This window comes from Rhipicephalus sanguineus, chromosome 9 (assembly GCF_013339695.2).
Source record: "Rhipicephalus sanguineus isolate Rsan-2018 chromosome 9, BIME_Rsan_1.4, whole genome shotgun sequence".
Lineage (NCBI taxonomy): Eukaryota > Metazoa > Arthropoda > Arachnida > Ixodida > Ixodidae > Rhipicephalus > Rhipicephalus sanguineus.
Window position 1 is genome coordinate 111549385 of NC_051184.2, and position 19193 is coordinate 111568577.

General features: G+C 46.8%; 1 protein-coding gene across 1 annotated transcript; it reads right to left on the reverse strand.

Moving 5' to 3' along the window:
- Positions 1 to 1958: 1958 nt before the first annotated feature.
- On the reverse strand, positions 1959 to 18880 carry LOC125759964 (BEN domain-containing protein 5-like). Its single transcript, XM_049419506.1, has 4 exons — positions 18760 to 18880; positions 6536 to 6609; positions 4278 to 4500; positions 1959 to 2071 (listed from the first exon to the last, which is right to left on the reverse strand). Exons 1-4 carry the CDS (start codon positions 18878 to 18880, stop codon positions 1959 to 1961), a joined length of 531 nt encoding a protein of 176 aa, XP_049275463.1.
- Between the last annotated feature and the right edge of the window lie 313 nt (positions 18881 to 19193).

The window sequence follows — 19193 nt, forward strand, 5'->3', positions numbered from 1 at the left end:
CCACCGGATTGAACTCCGCCATAAGGTGCTTCGCATTTGACTCGAAGGTGCGCCGGTCACGCATGTGACCAGCGCACCGTCGAGATGCGCCAGATTTTTCGCGTGCGTTGCGGCAACCAATGTTGGTGAGTGATAACGAGCTGTGCTTGAAATCTCAGCACCAAGCGCTCTGTAGAGGTGGTTAAACAGATACGCTGAATCGCGTGGGCCTGGCATTTATTCTTTAGCTGCGAAATCTCATACCTCGTTGTTTTTCTCCGATGTTAGCATGACTGATAAGTCAACCACTGAGAAGGCTTTGTTTTCACAACCCAGTCAAAAAATCCGACAGGCTGTCGGTCTGTCGACCTGTAAGCAATATGTTATTTTGGCGTGTCGGCCTATCGGGTCTGTCGGGCCTATCGGGACTGTCGGGTCTATCGGACTGTCGGATCTATCGGGACTGTCGGATCTATCGGGTCTATCGGGACTGTCGGTCTGTTTGAACCTGCAACGGGGGAGGGGGCACCTCCTCCTCCTCCTCCTCGACCGCGTCCACGCACGGGGTTGCGGCGGCCTATTCTTATGCCACAATGTATAGTTGTACGGCTTCACCACCACCCTGGCCAAGGTCTTTCTGGCAAAGGTACACTTCTGTGCTGTACTATTTAAATAATTTGCTTATTATATGCAAGTGCCAGTGGCTGACCACATGCACTGTTCCAGTACAAAAACGCGCCTTCAATTTTGACATGTAATATACAACACCTACGGTCTCTCTTGTTTTGCAGAGTAACTTTTAACTACACTTAACATGCTATAATATGAAGTTTACAGCATATGCTGCAGCTTCGTGCAGTTTCTGCACCACTAATTGGCAAAAACTGAATTGGGCGTGTATACATGAAAAGCATGCACTCATTGGCGCAGCGGCCAACACCAGAATATCGTTGGTAGCAGTCAAATTCACTTTCTAACCGCAGCAGCTGGAGAAACGAGTACAATTCACATACTTGATGAGCTTCCACTCAAGGATGTTTGCCTGAGCATGAATTGTCTACCCCTGAGAGCCACACTGATTTTATCATATCATTTGGCTAGATGTGTTCACCCTTTGCTGAGTAGCGTTTTGCTGAACGCAGTCCAGATGAGAAACACTGCCAGACACACAAAAGACTCACTCAGCCACTCGCAAGAGACCACAGGTTTCCAAGCAGATGCCATGAACTCGTGTCAGCCTAGGAAAGGTGGTCTAGGCTGCACAGCATTAACACTTTGCCAACCTTGTGCCATTCTAGTGCATCAGCAAGGTCTGAGCAGTCTCTGCCCACAACCACCAAGCAGACTGTATTGCTGTTGCCCTGAATATCAGTGCGGCCAATCGCTGCCCCAGGATTTCCCGCAGTGGTCACAGATCTGCAAGTGGAAAATAGTCAGCTGCACCTGTGACGATCGTCTAAGAACCACAGTCACCCACCGGATCCATGTTATACGGCTTAGTATGCTAAATCACAGCATGGCCAAGCCAAGATGACCACAACACAACATAGGCAACGTTGCAGGCTAGAGTCGCTGCGATGCAAGTTCGGGCATGCAAGATAATTTGTTAATCTTTAATTTGTGTGCTTCAATGTGCATTTCAACTGAAGCACTCCTAGTGCAACCACCACGAAGCAGAGCACGCCAGCACCAAGAGGTAGCGCTACTGCCACACCAGTCACCCTTCAAGCCTATGTTTGGTTGTGCTCTAAATATGGCATCATATAATGATTGAGGTGTATATTACCATATGTTTGAATGAATGTATTACCATATGTTTGAGTGATTCTGTCCATAGAAAAATTTATAAAACTACATGTTCTACTATGAACAAAAGAGGAGATAATTAAGGGCTCGTTTGTTAGACAAATATACAAAGCCACCAGGTAATGAAGTCAACAAATGCCTAGGGGATGTCACTCAAATTTTTTATAGTTTTTCTATTTCCTCTGGCAATCAGCCAGTTTCTGGGACAGGTGCCGCCGCACGTCCTTCATCCGTTTCTTTTCTTCGTCCTCGGTCACTCCAGACCCCATGTAGACTCTGAAGAGGCCTGCACAAAAAAAGCAATTACAAGATTCAAGCAACCAAAGGCACTAGCATCACTGCAAGTTCTTATAATATTTGCAAGGTTAAAAGAAATAATCTAGCCAAGGCGCTTTAATACAACTAAATAGTAAGACATATATTGTAGGGTAACTGGCAAGTGGTGCCACTAGCTTCTAGTATATCATCGGTGCAGTGAGCATCACCTCTTGCTTTCAAATCAACGCCAGGATCCAACACGTCTGCAGCTGTAACTTCACCACCGAAGACACCACCAGATTGTCAGTAAACTTACCAGTGATTGCTCTCGCATACTTTTTACTTGTCAGCATACATCTTGCCGTACTGATGATTAAGGTACTGGTATCATTGCAGTTACTAGTGGAGCAGGTCTTGATCGTGCGCTTCTATGAGGCCTATGCAAGCCACTTTGCTTTGGCATGTCACAGCATGGCCAGGCCATGCTGCGACATGCTGGAGCGGGCATGCGTGGCATGCTGGAGCAAATTTCAGAGGCCACACAGAGAGAAGCACAGCTCAACCTGTCAAGTGAGCTGCTTGCACCAGCTGCACTTTAGCTGCGCGTTCGAAGAGATAAGGAGGCAATGCAGTGCTGAGAAGGAGAGTAACGCGATTGTCCTTAGGCGCCTCGATGGTGCGCCAGTTTATTACGCATACAATTTGAACATGCTGCGGGTCCCTCATGTTTACTGCCATTGTGGCACCACAACAGGGGCGTAGCCAGAAATTTTTTTCGGGGGGGGGGGTTCAACCATACATTATGTATGTTCGTGCGTGCGTTTGTATGTGTGCATGTATATATATGCAAGCAAAATTAAAAATTTCGGGGGGAAAGGTTTGAACCCGCCCAACCCCCCCCCCCTTGGCTACGCCCCTGCACCACAAGACATGCTGCAACAATCTGGTATACAGGTGCCGCCGTGTTGCTGGTTATGTTAAGAAGCCTTGAACTATTGGCAAGTATTTTTGACAATCTTGCCTCAGCACTTGCCTGGAAGCATTGTTCTGTTCAGAAACAACAATCTCCTGCTTTAATTAGAACTAACAGACAATGATGCCAAGGGAAGTGCTACGTGATGCCAACAGGCAGAAAAAGTGTTCCATACTCGCCGTCATGGCTACTAGTGGCGCTGACTAACACTCCCAAGTTTAAAACACACAGACCTTTTTAACAGAGAGAAGGATCACCTCCTTTCTGGGCTGTTGCACGGGAGTACAAAAGCCGATGTCACAGCCTCGGCAGTGCATTTTTGGGGGGTCGTACATGTCATTAACAGCCCAGTGAGCATTATGGCAGCCCCCAGGGAGACTTAATTGACAAGGTGCATACCACATAAAGTGGACGGGTGGGGGGGGGGACCGCCGCTGTAGCTCAGCTGGTAGAGCATCAGACATTATTCGGAGGTCACAGATTCGGTCCCTGCCAGTGGCAAGTCCCCATTTCATTCACTTTTCTTTCTTGACATTTACATTACAATTACTACTAATATACTAATAACATACTAATATACTACTAAAAATAACATCCCCTATACTTTCCTTAGCATCAACGTCTGTTACTTCTTATTAATACTGGGTCTAACAAAAAAAATGTGCCTTAAATTACCACTTCTTTCCTTCAATCTTTTGCCTTATCACATGGATTTTAATGCCATTCTGTGTCATACACAAAAAAGGTGGTCGATGTTGACATGCTTCTTTATCATTCAAAGACACCGAAGAATGCAGTTGCTCCCCAGCATCCTCATATATGGTGGGATACAACATCAAATTTGCAGCCTTGACAAGGTAAGAACAGCGGGTCTTCATCAAACCAGACCACCAGACTGATTTGTGGCTTTATGGGCCCCACAATACAGTACTGTTAATGTATAACTGTTAATGTATATAGCGGAAACCGGCCTCCCCCCATCTGCATATTTAAATCTGTATGTCGTTGGGCAAACTTTCGTAATGAAAAAACAAGCTAAAGGGGTGTGGCAGTAGCACTGCCACGCACCTGTCTACTAGCACCAAGTTGGATGGAACTGTCAATACAGTGTTCCCGCTTGTGCCCATGTGTTTCAGCATGATGCAACGGACCACACCTTCTTTTTTTTTAATCAAGCGGCCATGGCGATAAAATGAAAAACAGTATTGCTATATTCAACAAATGCATTTTTCATTAGACGAGTATATTTAGCTGTGCGCACCTTTTAGAGACAACAGTTTCTGGGGCGTCAGGGCTTGTTTGGCCTCGGTCATCCCTTTGGATTTGGACTTGTTGGATAAAGTTCCAGTGACACTGCGATTCTTCAGCTCGTCTGGCGTCCAAAACATTGTGGATGCCAGACGGCAGAACATAGAATCGGAGGTGGCCCGGAACAATGTCCCCCAAGCATCCTTGCTGACCCAGTAGCCAGACCCGGCGTAGACCTGCAAAATGCAATGACCCTGAAGCACTGCTCAAGGTTCATAAAAAAACATACAGCAAAAGGCAGACACTGTTGTGAACAACTCAGCCAACTCAGTATTCACTGTCTCTTCGGAGGGCCATCATACAACAGATTGCTGCCATTCGCCAGTAGCAGTCGTAAACCAAGAGTGACGTTTGGATCAAACATGGTGACATGCCATGGCTTCTTGTCACAAGATGCCACCACGTGCTAGGCACTGCACTCTACGGTGTGTTAAAATACACAATAGCAACAGTAGCATCGACCGCCCCTGGCAGAACAAAAGAGAAAACGCACTTCAAACTCCGATCGTACTTAGCATATTAGAAACGTTTTTTGCAGTGATCATTTTGCAAGGCAATAAACTCAATATATTAACTTATCATAAGTTGCAGTTATGTAACATTTTACAAAAGTGAAGTTAAATTAATGCAGCATCTCAAATGATGCTTGATGACGCCAAACACTGTGCACTCTTTAAGGCTGACTGCAGCTAAGTGACCAAAAGAGCAGCGACAACATCAAATGCAATTCAGCAGGTTTGTGGCTTATAAACTCCACTTGCATTGAGATTCCTTTTATCGGGCTTACATTCAAGGAACGCACTCTCTCTCCAGCTTTAGGCACAGGGCAAACTTGAAATTATTTGAGCAAGTAAAGCCAAGAATGCGTGCGCAACCACACACGACGCAGTTAAGCTACACCAACGATAAGTGGACAACCTATACTGTGGCCTGACAGCGTAGCTGGCGCCGTTGCCCAGCTGCTACCGGCATGCCAGCGCAGATATAGAGCATGCCCTTTTAGATGCAAAGTATCTCTTGCTCGGGGGTATGCAACACGGCGTGGTCATCCACTCCTCTAAAATGCGGGCTCGACATGCCGAAATTCTCTCCTGCGCACGCCGCGATGAGGGCCAGCGCATGCGGGTCCCCTCCCCCCCTCTCTCCTCTCCTACACTGCCACCCTCTCGCGCGCCTGTCGACGTTCCCCGCACGCCCTGTGAGAATTAACGGCCAGGCTAGAGGGAAGACAAGACGCGCGTAGCGTTTCTCTTCGCGTTCCACGACGAGAGGTCGGTAGCATGCCTAGCGAACGCCAACGAAACGCGATCATGCAAGTGCTCCGGCTTCGCATTGCCTCATGGTCCCCTTTAGCGGGAGATTGTGTAACGTTTTTCACTGCAGGCAGCAGTGGCAGTCAGCAAAATGGCAGCGGGTGGTTTGCATCAGAAAGCGCATCAATGGTTTACTCACTTTAATCAGCGATTGCATAATTGTTCGCCTGCTCAAAGGGAAGACATGTGTGTGTAGGCCAATGATAGCATAGAGTGCCGCGACACATGGAACGCCTGGGAAGCCTTCAAAATCCACTCTTTCATTGCAATAAGGTACGCATTTGGGCTGGTTGGTTCATGATTAACTGTAGAAACAGCGCTAAAAGACGGGACGAAAAAAGGACCGTGGTCCTTGCGCCGTGGTTTGTGTCCTTTCTACGTCCAGTCTTTTAGCACTGTTTCTACAGTTAACCACTCTTTTACATGCATGATCCATTTTTGTTTCTAACACACCCATGTAATATACCAATGCTAGTGCTATTCCCAGCTCCAGGGGCAGGATAGCACCATGCCTGTGAAGAAAGTAGTTTTCACTGCATAGTCCAACAGTGCACCGAGCGAGAAAAAACATGCACGTCAACCAAAAAGCATAGGTGCACAAGCACGGAGCGAGTAAAAGGGTACATCAACCAACAAACACAGAGCTGCGGTCACGTTATGCAGCACTCTGCAGCCGACTGCCGCAACATGGCAGGCACGCAGGACTATAGATTGTGGAACTAGCTGCCGTAGCCGTCGGAGTGTCCAATTTTACTGCACATGGCCTAGCGTCGAATACACCAGGCTATATCTCAGCCCTTAAGGCAACCAGCCATAAACCTATTTTATTCCATATAGCCAACTAGTCATAGATGTACAAGTACATGGATCCTTCAACATTACACTGACTTAAAATTACCTTTCCATCATCCCTTGACGACCCAATAACAAAGTCGATGCTGTCCTCCTGAGCCAATGGCACCAGCGTGTCAACTGCAGAAAAAAATATCAGCAGGTTTTCCCAAATATGCTAGATTTTATAAGAACTAAGGTTTATTGCAAGAAAAAAACCAAACCAGAGCGGGCACAGATAATAATAACAAAAAGGAAGATGAATAGGTCACATTTTGACCCGGTACATAAACAAGCAGTCGCAGCTTGCAAGAGTATTGTGTAGTACTTCCCAAAATGACCAATACTTGACAATGAAATGACAAAGGAACTTTTCTGCCAGAACTCAAAGGAAATAGTTATAAATGTTAAACAGAAAAGGTATTAACCATAAAAGGCCTAACCAACCATAAAAGACTTAGCATAAATCTAAAATAAGGGGCGCATATTAAGACCAACACAAAATGGAAATGACAAGATGAGCACCTGTTCATCTTAATTCGTGCCCCTCACTTTAGAGCTATGTTTAACCAACTAGCTACACAAAAAGTATTGTTCCAAGTGTACAATGTTTAAACTACCACAGAAAGTGCAGACCAGCACTTCTGACAGAAAAAAAAGAAATGCAAGTGATTTGGCCAATCTTATTTTTTAACACAGTCGACCAATGCCACCATGAGACCTTTCGGCCAAATGTCAAGAGCAGGACACAACACATGTACAACATATTTGAAGTGCCATGTATTCCCAACAAAGCCTACAGCTTGCATGACCAAAGCATGACCAGAGATGGTCCTATATTAGTACGAATATTTTTACCAAATTCGTGGCAACAGCATCTGAAGAGATTTCAAGAGCCATGTAAATATCTTGTGAGAAGGCAAAATACATTGCAGGACAAAATTTGGCAAACCCATGCTGACAAAAGTTATTGTACACACCTGCAGAATCAACGGAGGGAGCACTAATTAAGATTTCTCGGTGTAGCTAAAATAGTTGTGTGCAAATGCTAGTTATGAAAGCTGTTTTACTTTATGGGTGTTTGGTTGGAAAGTTGAAGGAGTAGTGACATATTTCCAGCTTAAATTTCCAATTAAATGAAATTCCAGGGCCTGAAATCCACAGAAAATGAATTTTGAAGCATCAAGATCCCCTAAACAATTTCACAGAAGAGTTTCCCTGCAGCCAGTTGATCCAGAAGGAGCTGAGATGGGATACTGCAGCATTTCGACACCCGTTTTGGCTCATACTGTTGTGCTACATCAGTTCTCATGAGCAGCATCATAAGAAACAACGCAGCAAGCAACGAAACAAATGTTTGGTCCTACGTGATCACCTTCTGGGTAATGACAATGTAGTGCACTGTAACCTTCTTAGAGGCAAAACCAACAGCGGTGGCAGGGCACTTTGATGCACTCTGTACAGTCACCCACTATCGTGCGCAGCAGTGACTTTCCTGTGTGTCAGTGCCACATGATTGAATCCGAAAAATTGTTTTGTGGGCAAAAAGGGTGAGGGCATACGCTTGCCCTCACCCTTTTTAGAACTTAATTCAGTCATACGGCAAAGATACACAGAAAAAATTGCTGCTTGCGAGCGATAGTTAAAGATTTGGGCGACTGTACATACATGTTCAGGAATGTGTCAAAAAAGTCCGGTGAATGATGCATTTCTGCGGGTGTACACAATCATCCTTCTGGCAGCAAATTCTTTGTGTAAAGTAGGAAAAGTTTTTGATCAGGAGTCCTTAGGACTCCAACCAGATGGAAAAATACTACAGCCTTCTGTTGCCAGTCTATGTGTGCACAATGTATTGAAGAACATTACAATTAAGAGAAAAATTACACATAGGGTAAAACAAGACTCATTCGTACCACAGTCGTGCTCAGCTGCCTCTTGTGTCAGACCGCTGAATAAGTCATCATCAGGCGCTAAAAAAAAGAAATCAATATTAGTTTTGCAATATCCCAAAATAATTGCAGTTGAAACTCAATTTAACAAAGCGATGACTCCACTCAAATTATTTCGTTAAATCTGGAAGTTCATAAAATCGAAAAGAGCATTTTACAATCCTTCAAGATCTGAAACTGCCACACGCATGCTTGAAAGGGACAGTGACAATCACCTATCTGTAGCACGAAGCTACAGCTTGGCACAAAGCTACCCTTTCACAAAATATCTCATGCGACTCAGTACCGTATGTTCTTGCGTGTATGTCCTTGGAATCCAATTCAGTCATACTATCTGGCAATCAATTATATGTCCTCACCTGACATGCCAAGGATATTGCTACCACGGTTTGTTTGCTTACTCTGTCTTTCTACCTCTTAAGGGGCCCTGCAATGCTTTTCCTAGCAATCCTCGAATGGCTTCACTGAAAGAGCTTATTGCCTCACAAATTGACCGATGCAAAATTTTTAAAATCCATCGTGCATGATCGGAGCATCATGCACACTTTGACTGCTTTTTCTGTTATGTCGAACTGGTGAGTGCGCTGAAGTTATGCAGGGGGTAGTGACGATCAGGGGGCAAAAAGATGCGTCCTTTCGTCTGTGCACATCACGAGCACTTTGTTTGTTTCTTTTTTTTCTTCAAATGCACCGCTTGCTTTCAGTGTGATGGTGAGCGCTCGCACAGGCATCCCGCGGCAGCCATGGTAACTATGCAGCTCACAATACTCAAATCAATTAATGGCCGTGGACTTAGGGTTTATGATGCGGTCATTTAGGTTCACGGCATCATTTGTTGCGAGACGAGCGAGCGAATAATTGATAACTGAAAATGCGTGCAGAGCTACAATGTTTTGGCTCATGTGCTCTCAGGAGCCTCAACTACCGATCGGCAGAGTTTACTGACCATGTTGGAAAAGTGTTTCTGGGCCCCTTTAATCTAAGACTTATAATTTTTCGTCCCATTGCGTACTCTATGGTTGTAAACATTTTCTTCTTGTTATTCTCTATGTTTCTTCCCATTATGTTACTGCTCGTAAAATGCTATGGTTAGCGACACTGTTAATTTCTTTTGCATGAGTAGGCTTGCTTCTTAATAACTGACCTAGATACACATACTTCTGCAGATTCTAGGGTATCACACAGTGATAGTAGTATTTTCAAAAGTGATCACTCGACAATATCACCCTCACATACTCTGTATGTGTAGTCAATGAAGTTTAAATGCTGACAACGACATTTCCACTTTTATTGGGAAAGCTCATTTGAAACCATTCTGTGAAGGTAAATTCTTTATCACATTTCTTTTTATATGAAACGTTGCGGCAAGCAATGTTCATTCATAAATCGGGAGCACATTATATTCAGGCAGTTAAGCCTGGAAATTATATTCAGGGCAGCATTATCGTTGCGTGAAAATCATAATTACCACCCAAATAAACAATACTGGCACCCAAAGCTAAAGAGCGCTGTATAAGAAATGTACCATTACCATGGGTTGGAGACACTGATGCCACCGGAACTGCTGCTGTCACACCTTGAAAAAATACACAACAAAATGAGCACGAAATTGCATTTCATAAGCGTACGTGTAAATGGAGCTCAAGTCACAAAAACCTCTGTCTTACCCGAATTGGGTAACTCTGCGCCACATTGTGTTCCACTTGAACCTGCAGCAACAGTAACACCTGATCACAAAATTAGCAAGGCCGCTGACATAATCACTACGTTCTGAAAGATTCAGGTAGCTGTCAAATGAAAAAGCGATCCTTACCATGCTCTAAATCAGAGCTTGTCGTCTGAAACTCATGGTCAGGCGTGACAGGCATGGGGAGCTGGATGCATGGGGCGGTTACTGTTTCTAAAGACAAAAATTAAATAAACACTTACAATGTGATGTTATAAAAGCAGTCCAACAACACTACCACAAGGAAAGTTCATTGTCATTGAACTTCCATAAAAGGTTCAATGCTTGTGCTTGCTTAAAGTATGGTAGCAGTGGGTTCCAAAGACATGTGGAGCACACATAAGAAAACGACTCGACACGTCCGTCCAGCGCCGAAGCCTAAGACCAACTAACTTTTTCTTTATTTTTCTGCGCCCCTCGCGCCAGCCTTGCTACCGCGCCGCACGAGGTCACGTCCGACCTCTTCTTTCTTCACTGTGCCATCCCGTCGATGTCGGTGGCGCTACATAGCTCCTTCCCCTAGAGAGCAGCATGGTCTGCGAACGAAATCAGCACTGCCAGGAAACTGCGGAGTGAAGTAGTGTCCGCAGCGACGGGAACGGAGACATGTGGAACTGGATTGAACCATGCGACTGTGGGAGTCGTCTCACAGTAGGCTGGCTTCAGGCGCTCCAGTGCGATGGTGTCATGTTTGCCATGAACATCTACGACATATGTCGACTCGCGTTTCTCCAGTACCGGAAAGGGCCCGAGGTAGTGTGGGTGGAGAGCAGGCCGAATAGGTCCAAAGCGCACGAAAACGTGGGTTGCATTGCTCAGGTCGGATGTAATGTATGCTGCGCGGTCTGGAGGAGGACGTGTCGGACAGGGTTTAAGATCCCGGAAGAGGTCCCTAAGAAGGTGTACGTATTCGTGAGTAGACAGAGCTGCCGAGGGTGGTTCTGGGGAGAAGAAGTCGCAGGGCAGACGGAGCGGAGTGCCGTAGACGAGCCCCGCGCTCGAGCACACGAAGTCCGATTTCAAGGCGCAGCGCATACCCAGAAGTACCAGTGGCAGACGTTGAACCCATTTCGATGGCGTGCCATGGGCCATCAGTGCTGCCTTGAGCTGTCGATGGAAGCGTTCTACGAGGCCATTGGTCTGGGGGTGGTAGGCAGCCGTGCGAAGACGATGCGTGCCAAGCAAGCGTAGGAGCTCGTGAAAGAGGGCAGACTCGAATTGCTGTCCCCTGTCAGTCACGATCTTGGTAGGGCATCCGAAGCGGGCAACCCATGTTGTGACGAATGCTGCTGCGACGGTTGCAGCAGAGCTGTCTGGAAGCGGGGTCGCTTCTGGCCATCGAGTAAATATGTCGACAGCTGTGAGCAGGTAGCGAAATCCGTCACACGGTGGTAGTGGTCCGACTATGTCGATGTGGACAATATCGAAACGATGGTCAGGCTGGAGAAACTGTCGTGTGTGGGGAACAGGGTACCTGTGGACTTTGGCACGTTGGCAGGGTGTACATGCACGTACCCAGTCGCGTACGTCTGCGTTCATCCGTGGCCATACGTAACGCGATGAAACGAGGCGTTGCGAGGCACGAACGACGGGGTGACCGAGCTGGTGCAGCGTGTCGAAAAGCTGCTTGCGTAACGTGCGAGGGACAAATGGTCTGGGTGTGCTTGTAGAAGTGTCACAGACGAGATTGGCGCCATCAAGCAGGATATCGTGCAATCGCAGTGCTGTTTCATATGAGCGCAGTTGTATGAGCTCGGGATCATTAGCTTGGTGTGCTGCGAGCGTCGGCACATCGAGTGGCGCAGGAGCTGCAGGTGATGTCACGGCGTCCACGCGGCTGAGAGTGTCAGCAGGTATGTTCTGGTCGCCGCTGACGTGTCGGATGTCGGTGGAGAATTCAGATATATACAAGAGATGGCGGATTTCTCGTGGCGTGTGCGTCGACGACTCTCTGCAAAGCGCGTATGTCAACGGCTTGTGGTCCGTGAAAATTGTAAATCGTCGACCTTCGACGATATGGCGAAAGTGTCGGATGGCGAGGTAAATTCCAAGTAACTCTCGACCGAAGGTGCTGTAACGAGCTTGTGTTGGGCTGAGTTTCTTGGAGAAAAACGCTAATGGTTGCCATGAGTTGTCAACACGCTGCTGGAGAACCGCTCCCACGGCTGTGCTAGACGCGTCACTCATGAGGGCTAGAGATGCCGTGGGGTTGGGGTGGGCAAGAAAGGCAGCGTTGGCGAGCGCGCCCTTGATCTTGATAAAGGCGTCTTCAGCAGTGGAGTCCCAAGGTAGTAAGGACGTCTTGTTCTTGCTGGTAAGCAGACGGTCCAAAGGCGCCATTATATCGGCACAGTTCTTGATAAAGCGGCGGTAAAAGTTAACCATGCCGAGGAATTGCCGCAGCTTCGTGATCGTTGTGGGCCTAGGGAAGCTCTGGACTGCTTCAATTTTTGATGAAAGTGGGCGGATGCCACTGGTGTCCAGGTGATGTCCGAGAAAGACTAAGCTAGTGACACCAAACTCGCTTTTCGAGGCGTTGATGACGATGCCGTGGTCAGATAGTCGTTGTAGCAGACAACGAAGGTGTTGTAAATGCTCTTCCACAGATTTGCTGGCCACCAACAAGTCGTCGACGTAGGCGAAAACAAAGGGTAGACCACGCGTGACTGTGTCGATGAAACGTTGAAAGGACTGAGCGGCATTCCGGAGACCGAACGGCATTCGCAAAAACTCGAAGAGTCCGAATGGTGTTGTAATAGCCGTCTTGGGTATGTCTGATTCGGCCATGGGAATTTGGTGGTAGGCGCGGACAAGGTCAATCTTCGAAAAGATGTTGGCGCCGTGCAGAGCGGCAGTGAAATCCTGTATGTTGGGTAACGGGTACCGGTCCGGAATTGTCTTAGTGTTCAGAGATCGGTAGTCTCCGCATGGCCTCCAGTCACCCGATTTCTTGGGCACCATGTGGAGTGGAGCTGCCCAGTTACTTGCGGACGGGCGAATAATTCCCAATTCCAGCATATGTTCAAATTCTGCACGTGCAACCTTGAGTTTGTCCGGAGCAAGTCGACGTGGCCGGAAGAAAGCAGGAGGTCCGACAGTAACGATGTGATGACGTACGTCGTGGCACACTGGTTTTTTTCCAATTAGGCGGTGCGGTGATGTCAGGGAATTCTCGTAGCAAAGCCGCGAAGGGTTCATTGGAAACCGTAGCACAAGAGAGGGCTAAATCTGTGGTTCCAGGCGCAGCAATGCCTTTCACCGAAAGGTAAGTTGTCGCGTCTAGAAGACGTTGTCGCTTGACGTCGACAATGAGGCCATGGTCGGTGAGGAATTCAGCACCGATAATGGCAGAAGGAACGTCGGCGACCATGAACAGCCAGCGGAACGGTCTTCGTAGTCCCAGGTTGAGGGTGAGCGACCGTTGTCGAAATACTGGAATCCGCGTTCCATTCACAGCTTGCAAGTACAGCATGGGAGTAGCGGTGCGATCCATTCGTGTAGCAGGGAGAATGCTGGCCTGTGCACCTGTGTCAATTAGGAAGCGTTGCCCAGTGACCTTGTCGTTGACATTGAAGAGGCGACATGGGGTAGGCCCGTGACCGCTTGTCGCCGCTAGCGGTCGGCCGGACAGTTTTCCGACCAGGTGCAAGGGAGGAGGCAGTGACGCGCGCGAGCGCCAAAACGGCGGTGGTACCAGCAGATGTCAGACTGCTGTGATTGACTTTTGCGCTGGCTCTCGATGGATGGGAGGCGCCGATAAGATGGAGAACGGCGACGTCGACGTGAAGGAGGAGAAGCGCTCCTACGAGTAGTGGCAACCAGAAGCCTCTCCAGTCTGTCGCATAACTCAGCGACGGGAAATGATGGTGATTCTGGCTCGGACCGCTGTGTCAGTGAAGGGCTGACGGCGTGCGATGCAGAAGCCGGAATAGCAGCTGCAACCACTGGAAGTGGATTGGCAACTTCCATAACCTTGTCAGCCAATGTAGCGAGCTCTGACAAATTCTGGGTTGAAGCAGTTGCCAGCACCATCTGGACTTGGGTGGGCAAGCGCTGAAGGAATAGCTCACGGACGAAGGTGCTGTCCGTAGTGGAAACGCGTGGGCCGAGCAGATTAAGGAATCGACGCAGTAGCTGGCTTGGCCGTTGATTGCCGAGTTGTTCGATTGAGAGTAGCTGTTGCAACCGTGTGCGTTCCGACATAGCCGTGCGGTCCAGTATAGCAGCCTTAATTACGTCGTAAGGCGACTCTGGCAGGTTGTGCGCGAAAGAATGGAGGAGGTCGGAAATCTCGTCGATGACGGCCGCTGGAAGCGCGTCGAGCACGAGGAGGTACTTGCGAGTCTGGGACGTAATCCGCGACAGTTCAAAACGGGCCTCTGCTTGGATGAACCACGCCGAGGGGTTCCGTTCCCAGAACTCTGGCAATCGGATGGTGTTCGAAATAACCGCAGCGGTTGAAGAGGTCTCGGCGTTGGCCGAGTTGGTCGAGGCTTGCTGGCGTTCGTTGCCGGTGGTTGACATGGCTCCACGTCTTTTTGTTTCGTGTTACACGTTATGATCAGGCACAAGTTGCTACTTGATCCAAACGTCCGGGTCACCAATTTGTGGAGCACACATAAGAAAACGACTCGACACGTCCGCCTAGCGCCGAAGCCTAAGACCAACTAACTTTTTCTTTATTTTTCTGCGCCCCTCGCGCCAGCCTTGCTACCGCGCCGCACGAGGTCACGTCCGACCTCTTCTTTCTTCACTGTGCCATCCCGTCGATGTCGGTGGCGCTACAGACAAAACAGAAATGCACTAATGTCAGTGACAGTCGCGACCGAACAAGAATCAACCACCAAAGTAAGAAAATATCTCGAAATGCTGATAGATAAATGCAAAGTGGTCTTTTCTACTGCCAAGAGCAACTTGTATGTAAACAGTGGAACCAATAGCCAAAGGTGCAATCCGTGCCACTTATCAGTCACCACCTAAGACAGAAATGTGCATTACAGTGATAACCAGTACAATGCACCCGCTTTGTAAGGACAGCTGCTTCACTTATTCTAGCTTGCTGTTGTGGTCCCGGTAATAGAACCCATTTCATTAGACATTTGCAAATCATGCCTTGCTATATCAATCACTGATAATGTCAACCTAGGCTTGCTATGAAATGATCATTACTGCACTCAACCAGAGTAGTACTAAAATTGCCATCACTCTATCAAAGAACATAAAATGCTGCACAAGGCTGCCATGGTGTGGTACTGTCATTGAAAACAGGGCATTTATTCTGGAAGCACTGTGGAGGCCACCACATGGCTGCAAGTTTGAATGTCTACATTAATGCTGATATTGTTTCCTCAACTGGATTCTGTACTAATTGGCACTGTGCTATTGAAGTGGCTTTCTTGAGTGACAACACCCTACAAGCGCTGCAGGAATGGATACTGTTTCAGCTTCAATGAAGAACATTTGCATGCATGTGTCAAGTTCTCCAATGTGACAAGACATAATGTGTGTGCAGACAAACAAATGGCAACAACGCACAGTTGCACACCATTAAACCTTCGGCCACAAAATATGCCTAATCACTTTTGTTCTTTTTGCCCAACATCTGTGTAGTTTCGTGCAGCAATTGCTTCATTTACCTTCCGCTCACACAATACACAATATTTTTCTATCCTCGTGCCTGCGAACGTCACACTTTTGTCTCTTTCAACATCACTGTCCACTTCGGCCTGAAAAGACAACTTTGCCCCCTACCGTCAGCGTTCCCTCCTGAAGGCTTCTCAAGTGACCACAGTTATTAAGCTGCACGGGACCCACCTGTGGCATGCCTTTCTTCGGGGAAGGGCCTTCGGGTTGCAGTGAAGGGCCTCGTAGCCAGGTTCCCTTTGGTGTGTCTCTCAGCCGCTGAAATATTTAGTAGGACTGGCAATTACTAGTGGTTAGGGTAATGGTCTGTGCGTCTGGATTAGATTTGTTCATGACACAAAAACTGCAGGTGACCAATGCAATCTCCATTTCTTGCTAAAATTAGCACAACTGAGAAAAATTTGAGGCTGGTCTGGCATTTTGGCACACCTTGGCGACATTTCAACAAGCTTCATGGTTTTGGCTCAGCTTGGTGCAAAATAAGGAATTGTATCATACAGGTGCAAATGGCAGAGCTGTTGCACCACTGCATAGCAGGCACTTGGCAAGTGTACCTGAAGTAGGCATCCTAGGAGGGTTTACGACAGCTAATGTTAAGCGTACAGATGTTCCTTCCCTTGTGAAGAGTTGAATAGTCCACTGAGGAGTGAAGCATGACAAGACGAATAGGGCCCAATTATGCTATCACATTCCAATCTTGAAAGCGAAGCTTAAAGTTAAGGGTACTGACGCGAAAATTTTCATTTGTGTTCTTTTGGGGCCAAATGAAAAGCCAAGCCCTCAAGAGCCTAGGAAATGTACTGATAAGCACGGGTGCACACTGAAAAAGCAATTACAGTACATTTTTAAACGCCAGTTTTGGTTCCTACTGTAACCTGATGTCACAACACGATATGAGCTCATCATATGCTCACGCAAGATCTTGTGACATTTCCATGGCCGTTCCATACCGTTGCTCCGTTGGTGACGCACAAGAGGCTATTTCTTAAGTTTTGGCACCCAACGCCATTACAACTAGCCAAACTGCAGCATGGAGTCACAAGAACTGGCACGGTAGCCTGACTTGACGTCAAGCTAGCGTTGATGTCTGTAGGTGCACCATGAAAAATTTACTTTAATATCAAAATAAAATATCAGCATTTGCTGAGCTGTCTTTGTATACTGTAGATTTGCGTGACATTGCAAGCTCACCTTCAAAAAGTAGTGTCAGTACCAGTTTAAGAGTCCTCCAAGTTCATTTTTTGTTTTGTTCTTTTATTATTCCACTAACATATTTCTGAACAGCACTCAATTTATTCCACTACGAAGTTGAGAGTTCGAAAAAGGGAAATTCAGGGCCACTTGAGCCATCTGGTGAAATGCCAACTTGCACAAGCAAAAGCGCAATCATTAGTTTTTCGTCAAACGCAATATGACAGTCTGAAGCCTGAGCCTCTTTTAAAAGTGATCACACTGCTTGATAACTTCTGCTTCACATACCAACCCCATGTTCATGCCCCTTGATCTGTTGAGAGTGCAGAGAGCTTTCATGCAGTTTCAAGTGATTTGTGGCTCAAGGCCAGCGACCAACTCAAAACAATATGTCACCATTTGAATGGTTGCTGTCATTACCAGATCATTTTAACGTCTTCTCCTTCCAGCGTTTATGCTTGATTGCCCACATTCCAGAGCGCCACATTACAGTTTTTCCTACGAGTGAGATGCCATATGCTAAGCATTTCGTCAGCCAAGAAGTTCATTTGAATACCGAAATTTTGCTCAAAATTTCAAATAATGTTTCTCCTGAAAATTTCATAAGCAGGCGCAAAGTGGTGACATCTACAGCTCAAGTGAGCATTACATGCAATGGTAGTAAAATGAAATCCACAAAAATAAGTTTGAAACTTGCCACTTGGTTCTTGTGCCTGTGGAGGTGCTGCTGTCACAGGCACATCCATTGATGTCGCGTATATTATCCTGCTCTCTGAAATTTTTACAACACACCATGCTACAGATGACTGCATTGCTCCCATTAAATATAATGTTGATTCTGCAGAGTTGGCAGCAAGTAAACTTGTGCAATAAATTCACTAGTACACATCATTTGATGAGAATGCAAAGTGCTCCAAACCAAAGGTTTTGCAGTGACAGCACACCTGCGTAAACAATTTAGAAAGCACAAAAACCTGCTCATTACATAAACCTTTCACACATAACATGTTTATTTACCAAAGTCTGATACCAGTGTCACAAGAGTGTTTGGAAGGCATCCTATTGATTGTCCATTTACTTGGAGGTCAAGTTAGAGCTGCTACAAAGGCGATTTCGAATGCTACCAAGTCAATGGAGTAATATATCTGGGTTTTGATAAAATTCTATCAAAAACCCGACCGCCTTGAGCAATGGAAGAAAAAATAGCGCGAACACGCCTGCTTGCTCGCAGTGCTTGTACTTACAATTAAAAAGTAAAAAAAACCAACCAAATTTGTCTAAAAATGTTATAGTATGTGTGTATAATTACTTCAAGTCTGCAAAATACACATGCTTTGACAAGAGCAACATGCAGACAAAGGCCCCTAAATTTTGCCCTTTTACCTAAGTACCCACCAACTGCCTGCTCTCTGGCCCTCTCTCATGTGCAGCCAGCGTCAACCGCCATTTTCTTCCTAACTTGGAAGATTTACAAAGCCACGTACATCTAAGTATATTAGACACGCATCTTTCAGCGTTCAACGGACAATATGCTAACGCGACACGCCTATCTCCTTCCGCCAATTCCCCGTCATTAGTGTGCGGGGGACGCATTTCACCAGGTGCTGGAAAAGCGTTAGGAAGAACATGGCTACCGAAAATAAGTGTTAGCCAATGAGAGTCGGCGGCGGCGCTTCAATGGTTGTCGGCACTTAAGAAAGAACTGGGAAAAATCTAGGAACTTAAATGAAAACATACCAGGAAGCAGAGTTTCTAATTTTATAAATAAGAGCCCATACTTGCCGCTGGCAAAAACTTTGGATGCGAGAGCCTTCTGCAGGCGGGCGTTCAGGGCTCGCAGCTGAGCCACCTTCTCTGTGAGCTCTGCCACCTCTTCCCTGAGCAGCCGCTGCTCAGCAGGCATGCTGCAGCCACTGGCACAGCATCTGCAGTTGTGCGCACTGGGCGCAACATGTTCAATTTCATTCAACAATTCTTGTTCTTCTTTCTCTTGCACCGCATTTCTTGCACGCCTTAGCTCTTGTGGTGCCTGCTGTTGTAACACAATTCACCTTAAAAACACCATAGTGCAAACTTAATGAAAACTAGCATATAATGAAGCCAAGGAAGGTATGGGGGACATTAATTGTACTATTTTAAGTGCACTGTAATAATTGTGACTAGATGTGAAGAAAGCAAAATGGATGAAATGCATACTTGCCACCAGCAAGGACCGA

What these genes read in the sequence shown, in the direction of transcription:
- LOC125759964 (XM_049419506.1), bottom strand. Translation starts at nt 18,880, where the DNA reads ATGCCTGCTGAGCAGCGGCTGCTCAGGGAAGAGGTGGCAGAGCTCACA. An exon ending in ATCCAAAGTTTTTGCCAGCG is followed by an intron (nt 6,610 to 18,759) that starts GCAAGTATGGGC and finishes TTTTTTCTGCAG; the next exon opens with TTGACACGCTGGTGCCATTG. An exon ending in CGTCAAGGGATGATGGAAAG is followed by an intron (nt 4,501 to 6,535) that starts GTAATTTTAAGT and finishes TGCATTTTGCAG; the next exon opens with GTCTACGCCGGGTCTGGCTA.